Genomic DNA, 24040 nt, shown 5'->3' on the forward strand with positions numbered 1-24040 from the left:
AAGCCAAACATTTGGCATGAAAGTGAGTGACAAAGAGTTGGCATGCTAGCACAAACGGACTGGCACTCAGGCTAAGAATGTGTGTATGTGAAACACATTGCATTACTGTTCTACACAGGCTACATACAGTTCATGACATAATCCATTTTTCTGTTTTCTACACGGTCTCTCACTTAATTCTAATGAGAGACAAAGCATGCGTCCCAAATGGCACCATATTCCCTATAATGCCCTGGTCAAAAGTAGTTTACTATATAGGGAAATGGGTGCCATTTGGGATGCAGAGAAGGCCTGTAAAAGGGAAGAACTTGTTCAAAAGAGTGTGGAGGAGGCTGGTTCTTTTGATGAATGACTTAACATGTAATACAAGGAAAGTGACTCATGCTTCTTCACCCTGCCAAAGAGTAATTACAGTAATATAACCGGATCAATGTACCTTCTTAAACATCCACCTGGCTAACGCTATTAAAACTTGTACTTAAAAAACAGAGCATGGGTTCTGGCCGTGGTCAACAGTAGTGTATAGGGGGCAATTAGAGATACCATGCTCTAATCGTGACGAGATACAATCTCGTCACGGTATCTCTATGCATTCAAATTGACATCAATAATATGCAATTGTGTTCGTTGTCCGTAGCTTATGCCTGCCCATACCATAACCCCATCACCACCATGGGGGACTCTGTTCACAACGTTGACATCAGCAAACCACTCGCCCACACTACACCATACATGTTGTCTGCCATCTGCCCGGTACAGTTAAAATCAGGATTAATCCGTGAAGAGCACACTTCTCCAGCGTGCCAGTGCCCATCGAAGGTTAACATTTGCCCACTGAAAATCGGTTATAACGCCGAATTGCAGTCAGGTCAAGACCCTGGTGAGGACAATGAGCATGCAGCTTCCCTGAGACGGTTTATGACAGTTCTTCAGTTGTGCAAACCCATAGTTTCATCAGCTCTCCGGGTGGCTAGTTTCAGACGATCCTGCAGGTGAAGAAGCAGGATGTAGAGGTCCTGGGCTGGCATGGTTACACGTGGTCTGAGCTTGTGAGGCCGGTTGGACGTACTTCCAAATTCTCTAAAATGACATTGGAGGCGGCTTATGTTAAAAAAATGAACATTCAGTTCTCTGGCAACAGTTCTGGTGGACATTCCTGCAGTCAGCATGCCAATTGCACGCTCCCTCAAAACTTGAGACATCTGTGGCATTGTGTTGTGTGACAGAATTGCACATTTTAGAGAGACCTTTTATTGTCCCCAGGACAAGGTGCACCTGTGTAATGATCATGCTGTTTAATCAGCTTCTTGATATGCCACATCTGTCAGGTGGATTATCGTAGAAATGCTCACTAACAGGGATGTAAACAAATTTGTGCACAAAATTTGAGATAAATACGCTTTTTTGTGCGTATGGAACATTTCTGGACTCTTTTATTTCAGCTCATGAAACATGGGACCAACACTTTACATGTTGCGTTTATATTTTTTTGTTCAGTATAGAATCAGACCAGGTGTGTTTGGTTTGGGATAGTTTTGAACATACAATTTTGTATTCATTTTGCAAGCGTCATTTCATCAATGATGTAAATATGTAGGAGTTACCCTGTAATACAGATTCACTGTTGTTGACTACATTATTCACACTCTCAAATAGATAATGTATGCACCTCATAATGCATCCATTATCCCTGGTAGGTGTACAACAATAGTCCCTGAGTTCTACCAGAGGATGGGTGGGTGGACGTAAATGCTTCACATGGGAACAGACTGAGCCTAATTACTAAAGGACTCAGGTTTAATAAGCCATCTGAATGGAGTTCTTTGATGCTTCATTGCACCCCTTCTTTTTTCATAACTATCATTTGTGACGACAGCTAAAAGTACCTGACATTTTCCTGTGTGGTGACTAACTAAAGCCTAGACCACTGCACTTCTACTGCACAGCCAACTAAGATGTGAGTGCCAAATGGCACCCTATTCCCTACATAGCGCACTACTTTTGACCAGAGCCCTGTAGGCCCTGGTTAAATGCAGTGCACTACATAGGGAAAAGGGTGCTATTTGGGATACAGGCAAGGTCCTCTACCCTTACACTTCATTCACACAGACTCAGGCTTCTATTTTTCTACCAGTCAGTCCAGAGCCCTGTTAAGAAAGACTGGAAGTCCATAAATGTTATGGAGTTTGTTCAATGTGGGCAATCAAGTAAATTAGTTTTAATGGAATTAGGGAATGGGATTATTGCATTGCATGTCCTATTTCATGAATTGAGTTGTGTTTGTGCTTTTATAATAACCAATTTCTGTGTTCATGTAAGTGACTGATTGAACGGATCCTCACTATCAGTATCTGCAATTCGGCAGTACGCCCAGAACATTGTTTTGAGAACGAAAGGTTATCTCAGTTTCAAGGTCACAGCTTGGAGAGAAGAAGCCTCGTGAGGTATTGGTCTGTCACATGCATGAACCAAACATTAATGAAGAATGAATTATGAATGAGGAATAAGCTAAATCATGCCTATGTAATGTGTCTGTAAGCTGTATATAAGAGATCTAACAGGACTGCCCCGATGGCAGACATGTACTATGGTGCATCAAGTTTGTAGGAACCTCCCCAGTTAACTGTTAATAAACAATGATTCCTTTAAGATTGACTTCGAGTGTCCCTGTGTAGAATTTCCACGACAGACCTATTAGGTTTTCTTCAACAAAAGGGAACAACACCATTCTTACCACTAGATCTTCTTTAGTTTAACAGGTTTACGTGATCATGGAGGAAGTAACAACCATATAACAGTATAACAGTGGTCCACATTCATTCACAGCAGTTGACAGTAAGTAGAAAAGGTGAAACACTTTAAGTTTGACCTGTTGGTCAAATGCTACCCAGTATACCCACTCTATTCCCTCTGAGTGGATGGAAAATGTCAGTGGCTTGGTCAGGCATGCAGCAAACCCAATTATGTAGTCCTCCATCAGACAACCACAGAAGAACACCAAGAGATGACATGCTGCATAGTCTCCGTACTGATTCTGAAGAAGGCCGTTGACAGCCGTCATCATTTTAACTTGAATTAGATAAAAAAAATAAAGTATCAAGTTGTTAACTGTGAGCAAGAGTTGAGCCTATTCCTTGTTTGATAGCAACATGGTCATCCGATCGATGGTTGAGGGGGCCTCTCCTTCCCGGTAGGCAAAAAGGCTGGGGAAGATGCCAATGTTACCAGCACAGTGACCCTCCAGCCACTCTTCATTAACTGGCAGACAGGGGGGAAAGAGAGGAGGCTCATTATTCAGAGTAGGAGGTGACGTACTTACTGTTCACTTAAAACACACAACACTTCATAATTTCTCCCGTTCCGTTACCTTCACTGAGAATGTCAATAGTGTCTCCCTCACTGAACTCCAAATCCTCTGGTCCCTCAGCTGCATAGTCATACAGTGCCACCATGTGGTAGAGAATGGTACGGTTGGCCAGAGGATCCTCAGTCTGACACAGAGAGAGCAGAGGAACATACAGGTTAGCTTTCACTCAGCAATTAGCCACACATTCCATTGAGGCATTTCAGTTCAAAATGGGTCTGTGCTAAATACACTGTGTTGTATAACACACTGTATTACTTCTACAACTAATATAAGGACAGGACATGAGACGGGAGTAGAAACTAACGTGGGCACATAACATTCCAAGCATTCCGATGTACGTAAAAAGGGGGGTGTTACAGGTGCCCTAAAGGGACACACTAGAATATCAATACACAATATCCCTTGCAGGTTTGTGTCCTCTTTTGCAACCATTTGAACTTCCTGACAGTTTAGTTTGATCTTTTCCCTGCCATGTGCATCCTAGCGATGCTGGATGGTTGCCTTTCACGTTGTAGAGACGTAGCTTTACCTTCTGTTTGTTGAGCACTGTAACAATCACACTTCCTCTCACTGGAACAATCTCACCGAAGATAAAGAACACAAACGTGAGAACGTTTCTTCCGCATCGCCAGTTTTGTTGTATAACACACTGTATTACTTCTACAACTAATATAAGGACTGGACATGAGACGGGAGTAGAAACTAACATGGGCATTGTTTAATGCCTTTCACAGGACAAAACATTCCAAGCATTCCAATGTACGTTAAAAGGGGGGTGTTACAGGTGCACTAAAGGGACAAACTAGAATATCAACACACAACACATTGTATCATAGGTCATTGTCCCATATGGCACCCTATTCCGTCTGTAGTGCCCTACTTTTGACCAGAGTGCATTGGGTAGCCCAGAGCCCATAAAGTAGTGCACTTAATAGGGAGTAGATAATAAAGCATCTGATCTTTCCATTTTGTTAACGATGGAGGAATCTTTCAAATACTTTAAGCGCTTGCTTTAGTCTGCCTGGAGTGCTAGATGAGCAGGACTTGCACTTTAGTGAATATCCTATTGTGCCTGTCAAACTAAATCAAGCCCAGTAAGTATTTAAAAATGATTTCAAATAGTATCTGAACCTAGGGGTGATGGAAAGTATTTCAAACAGCACATACTAAATGGTTGCATAATAAACACTGTAATGGTAGCTAATGATTCCCTTACCACAGTAAATGATCTAGATGTTTTTGTTCTGAACAATGGACCCACTCAGGTCTCCTAACATAAGTTGTATAACTGGTATTGGCAGTATTGACTGAACGGAAATGGAGAAAACTCTGCAGAACACTCACTGAAACCACTTGCTTTTCCCCAGCCAGCCAGTCTGTCAGGAATTTTATGTAAAAGTAGAACAGGACTTACACAAGTTTCATACGTTTTGGCACGGCCATCAGAGTTTTTTAAGAGGTAATTTCTTCTTACGAATATCATTCAGGTCACTCTGACATGCTGAGGCACAAAAGCTAGTCTTAAATAGTCCAGAATATATTTTTACCTGACAACTGACTACCTCTCCCTCCCCTGGGCTTTGCATTGACTTAATCAGGCCAAATCATCAGCATTGTATTACATCTGACACTTGAAAATGATGAGTCATAAAATGAATTAGAAGTTATCCACAATTCCATCTGCCTAGTGTACAGTATGTAAACCCATGCAACTAGAAGTACAGCACAACATCATGTATTTACTGGATTATGTCAAATGGTCCTTCTTCCAGTCAGGCTGACACCAGTGGAGGCTGCTGAGGGGAGGACGGATCATCATAATGGCTGGAACGGAGTGAATGGAATGGCATCAAACACATAGAAACCAGGTGTTTGATGTATTTGATGCCATTCTACTAATTTCACTCCAGTCATTACCACAAGCCCATCCTCCCCAATTAAGGTGCCACCAACCTCCTGTGGCTGACAAACATTCTTCTTCAACCAACTGGAGGACAGATGTACTAATTGTTTGGACCTGATAACTTCAGAGAAATAAATTGTATTATCTTAATCTTTATTTTACCTTTACATGTGTTATTTCCGACAGAGATGAAGAGTTACACACTCAGAAAAAAACACAGATTAAGTCAGAGCCTTTACTCACCAGCTCAGTAGGACTGTCCACCGTGGGTGGGTTCCTGGGTGGTGGGGTGGAGGTGGTTGGTGGGTGGGTGGCAGAGGCAGATGAGGGTGGAGATGCCTCTCTATCAGGCCTCTCTACAGATGATATATAGCACAAGATTTAAAAGGCTGAACACTTGTACAATAATCAGTGACTGTAAAATTAACACATTTATAGTTCATGGGGCTGGCAGAATGACGACTGTTACAAAATTATTTAAAGCACTTTGAGATTCTTTGTGTAATGAAAAATACTCTAATAGTTAAATAATAACAATAATTATTGTTATTTAATTAACATAATGGTGCTTTAAAGGTTAAGATGGATGCTGGCATGGCCTAGCTCCATCCCCTTGGTCTTGTGCTCTGCCAGTGGGGTTAAATGAGGTGAGCCTACCCTGTGGAGGTTCTTCATGGCTAAGCTGGCTCTGTGGGCGAGTGGGCGGCTTGAGACCCGGTGGGAGGGGGATCCCACTGGGAATACTCTGTGGAGGACACAACCAGAGTAGTCAAGGTAACACCGCTCTCTGTGCCTTCCATTAAAGCAATGAAACATCCAGGCAGGCTGGGCTTATAATTGCAATTCCTCTTGTGACACCTCATCCCCTCATTGTTAAAATCCAAGGGTATTCAACAACCCTGTCTGTCCTTCACAGTGTTAAGCAGGTGCAGCTTTGATACACATGAATAGGCCTACACATGTTTTCACTGTCTGTGGGTAGAGGAGGAGAGTTAAAATACAGCTCTGTTCAGCATTACTCTAAAACTGAACATTGAGAGAACAACCCAGATGAGATTAAACACCTGAAGCTGCTGGATTGTCACATTCTGTTCACCACTATGGAAATAGCTACATTGTCTAAGTAAAACATACAAATGCAATGAAATAAGAAACTCTAAGATGAAGATAGAAAGCCTTACTTTATTTTTTTTTCTGCCTTTGGACTTGTTGACATCCACTGGGTCCAGCAGGGTCATGGGAACAAGTCCTTTCTAAACCACAAAAGAGGGGAAAAAAGGGAAGATGAGCGATAATCAAACATTTGTACGGCATAGATATACAATCGTACAGAAAGAAGGCAGGACCAAAATAAAAGGAGTTGGTGTTGCTGTGTTAGGAAAGGGGAGATGTAATGACATGGCTATTACTGATACAGCCAATGGAGGGGGTTAGGGCAAGGGCCAGACAGCTAGGGGACAGCAGAGCCTCTTGTGGAATGTTGAAGTATTGCATTATTCTTATGTGCTTTGTAATTCATTATAGAAAATCCTAGCTAGTTGTTACTATACAATACAACTTTATTGTTCATACATTACAGCAAACAACAGAAATGTATCTACTGCTCAATTCTCAACCCTCCCAGACAACACACATTATTTACGGGTGTAGGGAGTTAACCCGCTCTTTACAGGTGTAGGGAGTTAACCCGCTCTTTACAGGTGTAGGGAGTTAACCCGCTCTTTACAGGTGTAGGGAGTTAACCCGCTCTTTACAGGTGTAGGGAGTTAACCCGCTCTTTACAGGTGTAGGGAGTTAACCCGCTCTTTACCGGTGTCTCTCACCTGTCCATCATGTATGACCATGGCCAGTCCATCTCTGTCTGCATCACTGAAAAGAAACACTATGGCTCCCCCAGGCACCGTCAGCTGCCCAGGGGCTTGGGACATGTAGGGGGTACGCAGACGCATGTAGCGAGATTCCCTATGGGGAGGCAAAGACAGCGTTCGAAGTGAATGGTTAAGATGCACACTACCATGATTATCTCACTTGTGTTGCAGCGAGTTATTAAGAACCCCAATCCACATTGTAGAAAAATAAACACATAATTTGACTCATGTACATTTATTATCAACATTTCGGTCAGAGACCTTGGTCTTAAAAAGATGTTACTCATACCACCATATTAACCATGGATATCTTTTTGGGGATTCAAATATCAGTTCTGAGCTTATTTTCCTCTGGTGTCCGTGACCATGAGAGAATAATTACAGGATTTTTTCTGCTCCAACAACATTCATGTTTTGGAACATAATTGAAAGTCAATGTGAATAATGTTACTTACTCCACTCTATCCACCTTGGGCTCGTAGTATCCTGGTTTCTGTTCGGAAGACAGAGTCACAGTCAGAGAGAGAGGCAGAGGGCATAGGATGTGTCCCAAAATGTCAAAATGGCATAAGGACTCTGGTCAAAAGCAGTGCACTATACAGGGAATAGGGGGTTATTTGAGACACATTCAAGGTGTACTTCCGGTGCTATGTTAACAGTGGTCTTACATTGATCCTGAGAGGTTCAAATCCACCAAAGTCATCATTGGGAATCATTGAGGAAATTACCTGAAAGCACAGGAAGAGGCCTGATTCGATTGACACACACACGGACACACAGGCAAGCACACACACACAGATATGTCACTATAAAAATGTCCCAAATGGCACCCTATTCCCTACATAGTGCATTACTTGTGACCAGATCACATAGGGCTCTGATCAAAAGTACTACACTATATAAGGAATAGGGTGCCATTTGGGTTTTACTCTATGTTACTTTGCCTGTGTACATCAGTGTGGTGTGGCTTAACTTTACCATTGGTTTGCCCAGGAAGTCTCTCTGTCCCAGCTGTTCTACGTCCTGTTTCCTGGGCCGGAACACCTCTCCCTCTGGCACCAGGAGGATGGGCAGCACCTCTCCCTTCTGGGGGTGGAGACACACACAGAGAGAAAGAAAAAGAGAGAAAGAAAGAAAGAAAGAAAGAAAGAAAGAAAGAAAGAAAGAAAGAAAGAAAGAAAGAAAGAAAGAAAGAAAGAAAGAAAGAAAGAAAGAAAGAAAGAAAGAAAAAGAAAGAGGAGAGAGAAATAAAGAGAGAGAAAGAGAGATAGAGGGAGAAAGAAAGAAAGACAGAGAAAGAAAGAAAGAAAGAAAGAAAGAAAGAAAAAGAAAGAGGAGAGAGAAATAAAGAGAGAGAAAGAGAGAGAGAGAATGAGAGGGTAATTCAGGACAGAGAGAAATGCAGCCACGCTGGACAGAACACACCACACCCTGCCAATGTCAAAGTATTATGTGATGTTAGAGACAGGAGTTTTTCCATATCATGTGCCTTGGTCAGTGAGAAAAAAAAACCTCATGCCCTATGTAGGGAGAATTCAATGTTTGTTATTCTAGTGAATATTGTTTTTCAGGTAGTGTACTTACAGAGAGACTATGTAAAGCCACTTCCACGTTCAGTCCTCGCCCCCCTCCTCCTTTCTCCTGGGAGGCTGAGAGCAGGATGTCTCTGGCTTTGTCCAACTGGTTCAACCTGGAGTGGACAGCTGCTGCGTTATACAAGACCTAGACAACCACAGAGAAACATAGCGTCTGTCTCAAATGGTACTCTATTCCCTATGTAGTGCACTACATTTGACCAGAGCCCTAGGGGACAGTCTACTAATAACCCTCTCCATATCAAATCAAATGTATTTATTAAAACTCTTTTTACATCAGCAGGTGTCACAAAGTGCTTATACACAAAAAAACTGCCTAAAATCTCAAACAGCAAGCAATACAGATGTAGAAGCTCAGAGGCTAGGAAAAACTCCCTAGAAAGGCTGGAACCTAGGAAGAAACCTAGAGAGGAACCAGGCTCTGAGTCCTCTTCTGGCTGTGCCGGGTGGAGATTGTAAGAGTACATGGTCATTAAGCCCAGATATGATCACACTGAAAAGTAATACTCAAAAACTGCCCATGACAGAGCATCACTTAATGATGCTGCATTGAAAACATTGGTGTTTTCATCTCTGAACAGATATACAGTGAGGGAAAAAAGTATTTGATCCCCTGCTGATTTTGTACGTTTGCCCACTGACAAAGAAATTATCAGTCTATAATTTTAATGGTAGGTTTATTTGAACAGTGAGAGACAGAATAACAACAACAAAAAATCCAGAAAAACGCATGTCAAAAATGTTATAAATTGATTTGCATTTTAATGAGGGAAATAAGTATTTGACCCCTCTGCAAAACATGACTTAGTGCTTGGTGGCAAAACCCTTGTTGGCAATCACAGAGGTCAGACGTTTCTTGTAGTTGGCCACCAGGTTTGCACACATCTCAGGAGGGATTTTGTCCCACTCCTCTTTGCAGATCTTCTCCAAGTCATTAAGGTTTCAAGGCTGACGTTTGACAACTCGAACCTTCAGCTCCCTCAACAGATTTTCTATGGGATTAAGGTCTGGAGATTGGCTAGGCCACTCCAGGACCTTAATGTGCTTCTTCTTGAGCCACTCCTTTGTTGCCTTGGCCGTGTGTTTTGGGTCATTGTCATGCTGGAATACCCATCCACGACCCATTTTCATTGCCCTGGCTGAGGGAAAGAGGTTCTCACCCAAGATTTGACGGTACATGGCCCCGTCCATCGTCCCTTTGATGCAGTGAAGTTGTCCTGTCCCCTTAGCAGAAAAACACCCCCAAAGCATAATGTTTCCACCTCCGTGTTTGATGGTGGGGATGGTGTTCTTGGGGTCATAGGCAGCATTCCTCCTCCTCCAAACACGGCGAGTTGAGTTGATGCCAGAGACCTCCATTTTGGTCTCATCTGACCACAACACTTTCACCCAGTTGTCCTCTGAATCATTCAGATGTTCATTGGCAAACTTCAGACAGGCATTTACATGCGCTTTCTTGAGCAGGGGGATCTTGCGGGCGCTGCAGTATTTCAGTCCTTCACGGCGTAGTGTGTTACCAATTGTTTTCTTGGTGACTATGGTCCCAGCTGCCTTGAGATCATTGACAAGATCCTCCCATGTAGTTCTGGGCTGATTCCTCACTGTTCTCATGATCATTGCAACTCCACGAGGTGAGATCTTGCATGGAGCCCCAGGCCGAGGGAGATTGACAGTTCTTTGTGTTTCTTCCATTTGCGAATAATCGCACCAACTGTTGTCACCTTCTCACCAAGCTGCTTGGCGATGTCTTGTAGCCCATTCCAGCCTTGTGTAGGTCTACAATCTTGTCCCTGACATCCTTGGAGAGCTCTTTGGTCTTGGCCACGGTGGAAAGTTTGGAATCTGATTGATTGATTGCTTCTGTGGACAGGTGTCTTTTATACAGGTAACAAACTGAGATTAGGAGCACTCCCTTTAAGAGTGTGCTCCTAATCTCAGCTCGTTACCTGTATAAAAGACACCTGGGAGCCAGAGATCTTTCTACATTTTGAATCTTGTTTCATCGTACTGTACTCCACTTCTGGTACATGGTGTACACCTACAAGGTACAAGTACATCTATAACACCTGCAAGGTACAAGTACATCTATAACACCTTCAAGGTACAAGTACATCTATAACACTGTGGTGTAAATCTACATCTATAACACTGTGGTGTAAGTCTACATCTATAACAGTGTGGTGTAAGTCTACATCTATAACACTGTGGTGTAAGTCTACATCTATAACAGCATGGTGTAAGTCTACAGCTATAACACTGTGGTGTAAGTCTGTTGTACCTGCCAGCTGTAGAGCTTGTAGCGTAGCCCCAGCTGTCTGTAGTCAATGACCACGTTCCCTCTCATGTGTTTCTGAGCTGAGATACAGTCATTCAGAGCCTCCTCCAGCCTGCAGAACACACACACACACACACACACACACACACACACACACACACACACACATGGGAACAAAGAGAGTGGGAGGGAGAGGGATGTCAGATATAATGGCTGTCTTTTGTAATCTAAAACATGAATAGACAGCCGTTTGCCTTCATATGTTAATCGATGTCTAAATGCTGCACATACACATTGACCTGTACATCCTGTTGTTTACTTTAAAAAAGGAGAGAACAACATCAGTTGACAGAAGAGGAACCATAATGTTGTACAGTGATCTCTTTACCTGCTAGCCATTATGAGTGTTCCAGCTCTTTGGAAAAAGCCAACTGCAAGTCGCTCATCCTTGGCTATGGTCTGGTCTAAAGCCTTCACAGGGCGACAGATAAATATTAGACTCACTCACATACACACACAAAGAAATCCTTTCAGAGATTGATCAGTCACTCTTGACAGCAGTCCTCCAGACTTACCTGGATGGCAGGCTCCAGCTGCCCCAGGGCAAGGTGAGCAGAGGCAGTCAGAAACAGAGTACGGGAGGTAGGTTCAGTGATCTGGTTCAGTTTAGACAGGGCTCCCTGCCAGTCTCTGGCATCCACTGCCTTCACTGCTTCATCCCACAACCGCAGCAGCTCTGTGTACAACATCGTCCTGTGATAGGAACATTTCTTTATATATATTTATTTTAAAGTTGTACCTCAAAAAAGTTAGGACAAGTGGGGATCAAAATAACTGCATACACATGGCACTTTTTAAGAGGCAATCTGGAATTGGTAAATACACTAAATAAGACTTTTAAATACATTATATATATAGCCATTGTAGTTTATATAGCTGCTTTGTTGCTTTTCGGATCCCAGATAGTCCCTTTAACCGATTACCTTGTCATGTCTGAGTGCAATGAAGAAAATAACTAGATTACAATGAGAAAATGTAAGCCTACAGTGTAATAACTGGGGTGGTATCCTTTATGAATGAAACTCTTGACTAGGAAGCTCTTCATCATACTCAGCAAACACAGCATGGAGATGTAGACAGAGTGACTCTTAAAGAGTATCCAAGTCTTTAATAATATTATTTTAATATATTATTCATTTTATCCAAGCCTTTCATACATAATTAAATATCTACTCAAACAAATATTAATGATTTGAAAAATAAACATCTCTACTTACAGGTGCTCCCACACTTAAAACATAAACAAAGGGAAAGAAGTTTGATGGCAGAGAGTCAGGGAGATTCAAACCTATTGTCAAAGGTTCCTGGAAAGGTATGCCAGCTTAGCACCTTCAGTCCCGCTCAGTATGACAACAGGGAAGTGAAGGTAAGGGAAGGCTGCACTACAAGGAAGTCCTCCTGCCTTGCATTTCCTGCAAACAAGGCAGGGAATGCACCAGGGATGGGTCTCAAATGTCACCCTACACCCTATATAGTGCATTACTTTTGACCAGAGCCCTATGTGTACCCTATACAGTGCAATAGGAAAGTATTCAGACCCCTTGACTTTTTCCACATTTTGATGTTACAGAATTATTCAAAAATGTATTCAATTTATTTTCCCCCTCAATCTACACACAATATCCTATAATGATAAAGCAAAAACAGGCTTTTAGAAAAATCTGACAAATTCGTGAAAAAAAACTGAAATATCACTTTTACATAAGTATTCAGACCCTTTACTCAGTACATTGCTGAAGCACCTTTTGCAGCAATTACAGCCTTGAGACTTCTTGGGTATGATGCTACAAGCTTGTGTTTGGGGAGTTTCTCCCATTCTTCTCTGCAGATCCTCAAGCTCTGTCAGATTGGTTGGAGGGGTGCTGCTGCACAGCTATTTTCAGGTCTCTCCAGAGATGTTTGATCGGGTTCAAGTCCAGGCTCTGTCTGGGCCACTCAAGGACATTCAGAGACTTGTCCCGAAGCCACTCCTGCGTTGTCTAGTCTGTGTGCTTAGGGTTGTTGTCCTGTTGGAAGGTGAACCTTCGCCCCAGTCTGAGGTCCTGATCAATTGAATTTACCACAGGTGGACTCCAATGAAGTTGTAGAAACATCTCAAGGATGATCAATGGAAACAAGATGCACCTGAGCTCAATTTCGAGTCTCATAGCAAACGGTCCGAATACTTATGTAAATAAGGTATTTTATGTTTTTTATTTTAAAACATTTGCAAAAAAATTATAATGACAACTGTTTTCACTTTGTCATTATGGGGTATTGTGTGTAGATTGATGAGGAACATGTTGTATTTAATCAATTTTAGAATAAGGCTGTAACGTAGAAAAATGTGGAAAAAGGAAGGGGTCTGAAAACTGTATATTTTCTAAGTTCTTTAAAACTATTTTAATTATTTTGTTCTAGAATTTATTTCTCAATATAATGAAACTTGACATTGTCTTCTTTAAAATTAGACTTGAACACCATGTTACAGATTCTAAAGTAGCTGCACAGATTTGTTCATTTTCAGCACATTATAAGGAGTGATATGATGTAAGGCTATTCTATGTTCTGTACAGCAGCATGCTCAGGCCCATCCCTTGGAACATGGTGTTTGTCAGCAGCACCCTAAAGCTTTCCATCGATTGGATGAGTATCAGTAGTGATGGGCACCAACATGGAAATTCTGTAGCCTATCCATACCAGTTGCATTTTTTCTATACGAAAGGAGGATACGTAAATGTACAGTGTGCAGGGTATTGATTTAGGAGCTTGTGCGCTTATTTTGCCACTGATTAAAGGAGACAGAGAGGCACTGATCTGCCAGCCTGGACTCAGGTGTAGACGTAACATAGTAAATGTAAATCTGGGACACGCCAATTAGTATGATATGTTACATTTCATATGTTATGTATGTGGATGTCCATCATCCATTTTGCATGATACTGCATGGTACGAATTACAATTTGTATGATATGTTACCAATTGCAATTTGTTGTGGGGAGGATTAGCTAACATGCAAAGTAGTTACAAAATAGCTATAAAGTAGTAAGTAGTTGCAAAGTTGCTGATTAGATAAAATGCTAAAGTTGTCCGTGATGAGATTCAAACACACAACCTTTAGATTACTAGATGTTCGCGTTACATGCCCAACTATCCACCCCAACCAACCACCCACCCTACTTCCGTTTTTGCCTTAAGTAACCATCTGTCTTATGTAACCATAACATATCATACTCATTTGAGTGTCCTGGATTAACATTTACTATGTTACGTCTAATCTATGAGACCAGGCTGGACCTGCACAGGTAGGTTTATGAGAGCTCTATGTAGTCCAGAAGACTGTCTGCTGTTTGACGACAAAACATTTTATTTTTATTTGTCCATGTTTTAATTGCTGTTTGCAACTGTTTGGACTAATGATTACACCCATGGTGTGAATGTTCTGAAAGCCTATCCTATTCAACCGGTCTGAATATAATCAAAAACCCATCCACGCCTCTGATGGCCCATCAGCTAAAGACAATAGTCTTGCTGAGGTGGGACAATGTCAGAAGGTCTATGCTCTAAACAGCAGCATCACTGAAGCGTATCAAATTGTAATATTGATATTAGATGAAGTAATCCATAATGTAATCAGCTGTTTTTAAGAATGTAACTGTAATCCAATTACACATAATAAAAAAATAAAAACATAATCCCTGTTACATGTAATCCATTACTACCCATCCCGGCCTATATAGCACATTACATTTGACCAGAGCCGTAGAATGAACTAAATAGGGTGTGGAATGGAATGGTGCCATTTGGGACATTGCCCAGGACAGTGATAATAGCACGTACACAATCGCTTTTCACATGAAATTACAAAGATGTGCTGATTACCACAGGGTGAGATCACTGAAGGTACACAATGAGGTTGATTGAGTAACATCATGACTGAGTCACACACTTATAATAAAACAAACTCACTATGAAACATTTCATGACTAGAAAGCATTCATTTATATTCTGGTATTTCAAAGTGACATTTGACCCTTTGACTTGAAATTGAAGTTTGTGAGGAGGAAGAAGGAAGAAATATGATCTGACATAGTTTCCATAAAGTTTCACCTGGCTGTCTCCAATTTCTGTTTCCTTGAGCAATCAACTACCAAATTGAATGATAGTTGGCTTACACCTCGTGGCACATACAAGAAGTATATGACGTCACATCTCAGTTTTCATTGTATATTGCTTCAAGTTTGTAAGATTTTTATTTAGATCCTGTGTGAAATCATCCTTCCGGATAGAAGTATGGTGACAGCTCTCTAACCTGGGGAAAACTAAGATGACGTGGCTGACGTGCAAACCGATATTTCATTTTTCAAATAGGTTAAAATTAGATTAGGGTTAAGGTTAAGGTAAGGGTCAGTTATAGATTTTGGCTAGTCAGGCTGTCAATGGTATGTTGGTCAGGCAAGTCCCCTTAGTCTCTCCCCTCTAACCCTGAGGTGCTACGATGATACTAGAGGAGGCTGGTGGGAGGAGCTATAGGAGTACGGGCTCATTATAATGGCTGGAATGGAATTAGAGCATTGCTGGATCGAATCCCAGAGCTGACAAGGTAAAAATCTGTCGTTCTGCCCCTGAGCAATGAAGTTAACCCACTGTTCACCCCCCGCACATCTCTGATTCAGAGGGGTTAGGTCGAATGCGGAAGACACATTTCAGTTGAATACATTCAATTGGACAACTGACTAGGTATCCCCCATTCCCTTTCTCTTTCCTTTCACTGTAATGGCTAGAATGGAATCAATGGAACGGAGTCAAACGTGGTTTCCAGCTGTTTGATACCGTTCCATATATTCCATTCCAGCCATTACAATGAGTCCATCATCCTGTAGCTCTTCCTACCAGCCTCCACTGGATGACACTATACCCCACAGTTACCCCACAGTGTACAGCAAAAAGAAGACCTCTTATCACATGGTTTGGTACCATCTAGTGGATACCATAGAGAACTGCAACCAGAAGTGAAAAATCTCTGCAACTTTTCCTCCAATCATGGCTCCTGTTGCACGATAGGCCCACTCATGATAGGCCCAAGCAACAAAAGACTTTGAAAATAAGTTGTGCGTTGACATAATGAACATGGAACATAATCTGCATTGATCTCATGAAACTTTATTGAACAGCAGACAATGTAAACAGAACAACCAACCCCATTGCTATCTAAAAGCTTAGCAATGCCTATTGCACCAAAACAACAACAACAACAAACTGTATTAGCCCACATCCCTTGAATAAATTCAATAGCCATCATCCCCATATTGACGATACATGAAATATGTCATAATAGAATCTTAATGCAATTTCTTATACTTGGATGATGTTTAACTGGAACAAACAGGCTGATAGATAGCACAGCAGATTCATTGTATCATCAAGCATGTACTTTTCACAGCTTCGCTCATGCGTGATACATTCAGAGCTCCTTCTGCAGCTCCTACTGCAGCTCCTACAGCGGCTCCTTCTGCAGATCCTACTGTAGCTCCTAATGCAGCTCCTACTGCAGCTCCTTCTGCAGATCCTACTGCAGCTCCTTCTGCAGATCCTACTGTAGCTCCTACTGCTGCTCCTACTGCAGCTCCTTCTGCAGCTCCTACTGCAGCTCCCACTGCTGCTCCCACTGCAGATCCTACTGCAGCTCCTACTGCAGCTCCTACTGCTGCTCCTTCTGCAGCTCCTTCTGCAGCTCCTACTTCAGATCCTACTGCAGCTCCTACTTCATATCCTACTGCAGCTCCTACTGCTGCTCCTTCTGCAGCTCCTTCTGCAGATCCTACTGCAGCTCCTACTGCAGCTCCTTCTGCAGCTCCTACTTCAGATGCTACTGCAGCTCCTTCTGCAGATCCTACTGCAGCTCCTACTGCAGATCCTACTGCAGCTCCTACTGCAGCTCCTACTGCTGCTCCTTCTGCAGATCCTACTGCAGCTTCTACTGCTGCACCAACTGGTCCTCCAACTATTCCCGTAGCAGCTCCGCATGCAGGAACCATGTCTGCTCCAACACCTGCTCTTAACAAAGCGGTTTCTTTTTAGGCAATTTTTCATTGTTTTCCCTCAGGTTGTCACTTTCTGTTAAGAGAATTAGGTTATTTTCTTCTTATTTGTTAAACTTTCAAATATGTCAAAACTTTAAACTCCATCATATTTATCAATTACACAAATTACCTTAAAATCAATATTACAAATGACTCTTTTTCTTCATTATCCAAATGGCCGTCCTATGAGGCTGATCAGACCACACAGGAGAGCCATGATAGAGGTCAAAATAAATAACAACCCCTTCACAGAAGTGTTTCTTACTATATTAGACACATTCAAGAAAAACCCTCAAACATTTTCTACATGTTGTATCTCAGGTTCCCAGAACATTCCTTTATCAAGAGAATTCATGTGTTTAATTAAAACTCAGAAAATAAAACTTCTAAAATGCCATGTGTGTATACCCCTTTAGTGGCTCTAGGAAACATTCCAAAGAGAGACAATGAAGCACTCCTTTTTCCAGAAAAAAACAACATATCATTATACTACGCCGATTCAGAAACCCAAACGTTGACTACAAACAAAACTCAAAGTGCTTGATAGGACTACCCTGCCATTAGACACACACAACTGTAATTAATGTGCACTGTCCCTGTAAAATAAAATTAACTCAACCTGCAATCCACTTTACTGACCTGACATCATTCCACGTAATGGAAACAGATTATGATGTCAGAATACATTAACCTCCTGTTCAAATTCACTATTGTTAACTAAACATTCAAACCAAGAATCAATAACCACAAACTATCGTAAAACTTTTACGATTCAACTGTTCAAACCTGAATCCCTTACAGCCAACATAGCCCTCCGCGCACAACCACCTCTCCTCTTCTTATCAGTGGGCAAAAATATAACCTCTACTCAAACAATGTTCTGCCTTATCTCTATCATAAGATTAAAAGCAAATTTCACAACTTTCTTTTCTCTTTCGGCTTCACACTTATGAAATGTCCAAGACTTAAAACTAACATGTTAATCGCCAAATTTATAACATACTTTGGTCAATCCACAAGAATAAAAAACATTTCGGTGGGCACAACTCTATCGCCATTGTCACGCCCTGGCCATAGAGAGGGTTTTATTCTCTATTTTGGTTAGGCCAGGGTGTGACTAGGGTGGGCATTCTATGTTCCTTTTTCTATGTTTTGGTATTTCTTTGTTTTGGCCGTGTATGGTTCTCAATCAGGGACAGCTGTCTATCGTTGTCTCTGATTGGGAACCATACTTAGGTAGCCTTTTCCCACAGAGTTGGTGTGGGTAGTTGTTTGGTGTGTTCACCTGACAGAGCTGTTGCGTATTGTTCCACTTTTTTTTTCAGTGTTCAGTTATAATAAACATCATGAACACGTACCACGCTGCGCTTTGGTCTACTCCTTCTTCCACAGACGAACGTTACAGCCATTATCTGTGATTCATTTATTTAAATACGACTCTTATTTTCAATACGTTATTCCAGCAGACCATTTAAGCCACAGATAACGTATTATATCCAAATCGCCTCGATATTATTTTAAATGAATTAGTCTTTCAATTTAACCTAAACAAGCTATTAAAACGTTCAGTTTATATCTTAAACAAACACTAACAACCGTATATTTCCAGGCAAAACATATCAACAGTTGAATTTCAATCACAAACCCATATTTTAGTCTATTGATGCATAGGCTGGAAATGAACCCAGGTCTCGCGCATGGTAGGCAAGGATTCTACCACTGAATCACCAGTGCTATTAAAAGGACCGAGACTCCTCGCAAATAACTCTATTTATAATTGTCTGTAGTTGTAAAATCAGGCACGTACTACCGAGACAATTCCCCAGAAAATAGCCCTAATTTAAAAGTCCAAGAATTTCTCTGGCGATGATTCTCATTACTCTCGTTGTCTCTGTCTTATCATTAGTCCCAACTTCTCTACGTCCAATCTTCCATCAAATTCATACTTCTTTCTCCACTTTGGACCAAAATTATTATTTCTATTATCTTTTAATTCCATATAACGCTCATCTCTGGTTAATTCCGTAACCTCCTTTGAGGATTTGCCATCCATGTTTCTAGTCTATTACTGTTGTTATTATGCTACTCCTCACAATCTATGTGTATGTGCTTTTTTACCTTCTATGGGTGGGTGCTTTACTCTCTTACTCAATTGCTAATATATCCTTGATCAGGTTTAACCAATCGTTCACTTAGATCTCAATATTAGCTAGCTTACACTGGTAGTGCAGATACCCAATGTCGTTTTGGACAAAGTCACTGAGGACTTAACAATTCCTAGGTGGCTTCTACACCCAATTCCTATCTTCCAATTGCATAGAATACTACCTATATCAGGGTTCTCTACACAACATTCTAAAGACAGGTCACCAGGTTAGAATGCCCAATCAGATCTAGAGACCAATGTCCAAACCACACAAGAATCATTGAAATATTTCTCTGAATGTAGCCCAGACGTCAATTCCCCAAATCCGTGGATAAAGATTTACTGACCTTCGTCTTGTAGGCTGGGAAAAGCAATGTAGGTTGGATCCCGTCATCGTCTCTGTCGACCTTAGATAAATGCCGGCCTGTTATGGACCCCCAATTTCAGGGGACAGGTCTTTAATTTACGGGTTGATGACCCACCCATGCACGGTTTTCGGAGTGTTACCTTAGGAAGACAGGGACAGATTTTTGGATCCGGCTCGAAGGACCAATTGTTAAAAGAATTATGTTCTCAATGTTAATTTCAATTAAAATACTCCGTCTGCAACTCAGAGTTCGTAAAGTTCTGGTTTAAATAAAACAGACAGAATTCCCATCTTACAATAGTCAAGAATGTTTATTCACGAGGGCGCTCTGCAGTTCATATACAAAGACATTGATTATATACCAGGCTCCTTATTTACGCACACACATACACACGAACATTAAGGAGAGTTAGTTATCTTCTTCCCCAGAACTCTCAACACTGTAGATCATTACCCAGCCGACAGTTTCATTCCTCTGAGATTAGGGAAACCTTGAGGGGTACTCCCTCTCATATCGTAAACGCTCAGAGTTCTAGCTATGTCGGGTCAACCACAGTTTAACGGTTCTTGGTGTTTACTTAAACACACACACTAACATTCCTCTCTTTCCCAGTCCAACCTAGTTAGATTTATGCTGAACATTTTAGTTACTCATTATACAGGCTACATAAACCATATCACTAAAAATTAGGTTTCAGGGTAGAATTATTTAATCATTATCTTTTAACATAGAAATTCTTCTATCAGTCTCCTTCAAACATTGCCTTCAGTTCATCCATCTCTCTGCGTCTCTTTTCTTTGTTCTCTCTCAGCATCTCTTCTTCAATCGCTCTCTCTGCCTCCTGGAACATCTCATTGGTGTAGTGAGTAGGCTGGTGGGAGGAGATATAGGAGGACGAGCTCATTGCAATGACTGGAATAGAATAATTGGAACGGTATCTAACACATCAAACATATGGAAACCACGTTTGACTCCATTCCATTCATACCATTCCAGCCATTACAATGAGCCTGTCCTCTTATAGCTCGTCCCACCAGCCTCCACTGGTGTAGCGACCCCCTCCATTCAACATGACCATAGACTTTAGCCATGCGTTATTGTTGACCTCTGCCTCAACTCTGTCTATTTCTACAGATGTAGAGGACTGAAGAGGTTTTCGCCAGATGCCAGCCTCGGTCGTTTGATAGGGAGACCATAATTGGGTAAGTTTTACCTGACCTGTTCAAAATTCAACATAGTAGCTGTTTGTGTGTCAGATATTACCTATCCTAACTGCCATTGGTAATAGAACAACGACTGTGTGTGTATGTGTTCACAGAAACATGTATGGAGCCAGCACATAGAGACTTGCAAGATGATGTGATGAAGACCAGGCGGACAGAGGGACTTGATACTGATGTCTCTGAATTGAGAGAGACCTGGCACTCAGCATAATATACTAGACAAAACTTTTACTTGTATTGTCTTATTAAATTATTTAATTGAATGGTACCAGTTAATATGGGGAGGGAGAAACCCTGTGTATTCTGCACCAGGATCAGGTGCAGAATCAGGTGCCTGTTTTATACGGGACACCACACAGGAAGGTATGACCGCTCTTACATGTTTGCCAACGTAGCCCCATTACCACCAGACAAAATGCCGATAGGCACAGTATCTGTTTAGGCTGGGAATGAAAGGGGAACAACACATTAGATTAGCTTATATGGTATTATGTAAAGGGTTGTTTATTCTACATGGACCTGTTACTATACTTGAAAATTATCAAAACACATATCTACATAAATTCAGCAATTGCATTCTTCTCATATTACCTCTTCTCCACCGCAGCACAGGAACACTCTGGCACCCAGGAGTCAGTTTGGCATGCTGTACTAACTGTTCTTTCCTGTTAGTAGAAAACAATTAAGGCATCTATTAAGCTACAGTTATATTCAAGAATTACTGCATATACAGTATTGTCCATTTTATATCCACAATGGCCTCAGGGATGACAGATTGTGTCTTGAAATAAACAACAGCCTTAGAAATAACATGTACGTCTGCCTCCTGCACAGTCTCCTCCAGGATGAAAACCTTTTCAGGGATGAAGACATCATCCTGAAAACAAACAAACTTTTCGTTAAGACAACTGAACCCAAATATATCAGTTGGCATTGACAAGCTACCTGTCTTGTATGCTTTGTCAACACACACAGACAGCAAATACAGGGTCATTTATTTCTCAGCAAACATTAGCTATGTCAACTTCAGTCTAGCTAAATGAAGTGGAGCTAACAAAACATTCCAAAAACAAATCTGTCAACAAAATGTATTACAGTGTTTGTCTATCTGAGGTGGACGTTAGCTACAGTAATTACCTAATAACAGGGGTACACGGAGAAACTGTGTTGCAATTCTAGTTGCAGCTGAGTTGCTTGCTAACGTTATTTGCTGGGGGGTGTTACACAAAACGCAATGAGATAGTTAGTTACCTTCTACTAGAGTTGCAACAAAGTTGTCCAGTGTCTAACGCCAGTCATAGAGCCTCAGTGTGTGTGCAAAAATTAGGAAATATCTAATCAATGGAAGATGGAATTAAAATGACATAATTCAAATTTAAAGCAGAAGGGTATGCTACAATGACCAAGAGCCAACAGGTAGGCTGCTACTTAATGTTTGAATGGAGTCAAATATATTTGATTTGTTCTTATTTGTAACTGAAGGATGAGAAAGCGCATGCACTTGCAGCCTCAATTAGCCTAGCTAGCTAATGTTAGCTAGCTTGACTAGCTTCTCCCGGTTTGATGCAGTCAAGACGGGTAATGCGTAATCATATTTGATAATAGTCTACAATAGTGCGCGTCGGCTTGGTTGGTTGGTTGCTGCCTCTCGTCTCTCCCTCCCATTTCACTCGGTCACAGAACGTCCCCTTCCCCGCCTGCTAGAGCAGCACCTCGACCTCTCTCCCTCCTCTCGCACTTTATCAGCTCCAGTTAATAAAGTAGCTTAAAAAATGACTTTTCTGCTGCTTCCTCACTTGGATCAAACCGGGTCTGGATCCGACCAGGTCTATATGGAACGGTTCTAGTTGTCCTCGGGTCCATTCGCAACAGGTCTCTAGTTAAAAAACATGATTATGTATATCGGGTGGGAAAGCCCCAGGTCCATTTCGGAAGGGGTCCAACTTTTTAGAACCTTGAAGACTTCCAAAGCCAGCTACTCTCTATGTTTTCTTATTTCTTTTAAGATTGAAGTTTTTGGTCAAAAAGACTGTAAAATCACCAGGATCATTTAGGAAATCTGTTTCCAAGTATTCCCACAAATAAAAGTAGAGCCATACAGTGTACTCCAAAAGTATTGGGACAGTGACATTTATTTGTGGTTTTGGCTCTGTAGTCCAGCACTTTGGATAGGAAATGATGCAATGACTATGAAGTTAAAGTGCATGCAGACTGTCAGCTTTAATTTGAGGGTATTTTCATCCATATCGGGTGAATCGTTTATAAATTACAGCAATTTTTGTACATAATCCCCCCATTTCAGGGGACCAAGAGTGAGAAAGTTAGACGCACAAATATCATACCCCCCCCAAAAATGCTATCCTCCCCTGTTGTTGTAATGGTGAGGTTAGGATGTCGTGGGGGTCATTATTATTCACGATTTATTCAGGATGATCCATAATCATGGTAGCGTCTACATTAATGTAAAGTGTTTACAAACTTACTCTATTCTTATTTACAATAAGTGTCTCCAAAAGGACACAATACATTATTTACCATTCATTTATATTGGGCACAAAATAATCTGAAACACAACCAAAACAAAACCGCAAATGCATCCAACAAATTTGTAGATTCACAAGCTTGATGTAGTCATTGCATGCAACAGTATGAATATGTGTGTGTGTCAATCTGATGCATTTCTCCTTCCCACAGTGTGTAAGTTCAAGGCCCATAAACGCTGTGCTGTCCGTGCCACCAACAACTGCAAGTGGACTACTCTGGCATCCATTGGGAAGGACATCATCGAATATGAGGATGGGGTGAGTGCTGATCTTGGGCTGGTTTTGCATTTTCCACACTTATGGTTAAGGTTAGAATTGGGGGAGGGGAAGCTGATCCTAGATCTGTACCCAGGGGAAACTTCACCCTGGAGCTGTGTGAGGGCTCCTCAAAAATGGGGATACTGTTCAGAGAGGTCCCCTGTACCCCTGCTAGAGAGGAGCGCAGTGTAGCCAGTTTATTAAACATCATTGTACACTATGCAAAAGCATACATCAAATATATCATACAATATTAAAAAGAAAAAACATGCAATGTAAAAAAAAAAGCAGAATATCCTATATGGACCGTGTATCAAGAAATGCATGTACGTAAAGGCTATATAGACTCACTTCAGCCTTATAATCAATGTA

The 24040-nt window shown here is 41.4% G+C and overlaps 1 protein-coding gene, 1 long non-coding RNA gene and 1 pseudogene across 4 annotated transcripts; 2 read left to right on the plus strand and 1 right to left on the minus strand.

Annotated features, from left to right (window-relative positions):
* Positions 1-2730: 2730 nt before the first annotated feature.
* Positions 2731-19959, minus strand: LOC106580712 (neutrophil cytosol factor 2). Of its 3 annotated transcripts, none has more exons than XM_014162042.2 (14): positions 19624-19959; positions 11584-11761; positions 11397-11479; positions 11012-11120; positions 8723-8860; positions 8117-8224; positions 7807-7866; positions 7594-7631; positions 7094-7232; positions 6452-6523; positions 5928-6015; positions 5514-5626; positions 3368-3491; positions 2731-3258 (listed from the first exon to the last, which is right to left on the minus strand). In XM_014162042.2, exons 1-14 carry the CDS (start codon positions 19668-19670, stop codon positions 3128-3130), a joined length of 1428 nt encoding a protein of 475 aa, XP_014017517.1. In that variant the 5' UTR covers positions 19671-19959; the 3' UTR covers positions 2731-3127. The 3 variants fall into 3 exon arrangements, with proteins under 3 accessions (XP_014017517.1, XP_014017518.1, XP_014017519.1); XM_014162043.2 differs by lacking the exon at positions 19624-19959 and adding an exon at positions 12286-12427; XM_014162044.2 differs by lacking the exon at positions 19624-19959 and adding an exon at positions 12357-12422.
* Positions 19960-20449: 490 nt separating this feature from the next.
* On the plus strand, positions 20450-21098 carry LOC106580717 (uncharacterized). Its single transcript, XR_001322950.2, has 2 exons — positions 20450-20846; positions 20963-21098. It is a non-coding gene; the product is annotated as an uncharacterized lncRNA (long non-coding RNA).
* Positions 21099-23505: 2407 nt separating this feature from the next.
* Positions 23506-24040, plus strand: part of LOC106580632 (diacylglycerol kinase delta-like) — a 62916-nt pseudogene continuing 62381 nt past the window's right edge.

The sequence above is a fragment of the Salmo salar genome, chromosome ssa20, assembly GCF_905237065.1.
Source record: "Salmo salar chromosome ssa20, Ssal_v3.1, whole genome shotgun sequence".
Taxonomy (NCBI): domain Eukaryota; kingdom Metazoa; phylum Chordata; class Actinopteri; order Salmoniformes; family Salmonidae; genus Salmo; species Salmo salar.

What these genes read in the sequence shown, in the direction of transcription:
- LOC106580712 (XM_014162042.2), bottom strand. Translation starts at nt 19,670, where the DNA reads ATGACGGGATCCAACCTACATTGCTTTTCCCAGCCTACAAGACGAAG. An exon ending in TCCCAGCCTACAAGACGAAG is followed by an intron (nt 11,762 to 19,623) that starts GTCAGTAAATCT and finishes TTCCTATCACAG; the next exon opens with GACGATGTTGTACACAGAGC. An exon ending in AAGGCAGAAAAAAAAATAAA is followed by an intron (nt 6,016 to 6,451) that starts GTAAGGCTTTCT and finishes TGTCCTCCACAG; the next exon opens with AGTATTCCCAGTGGGATCCC.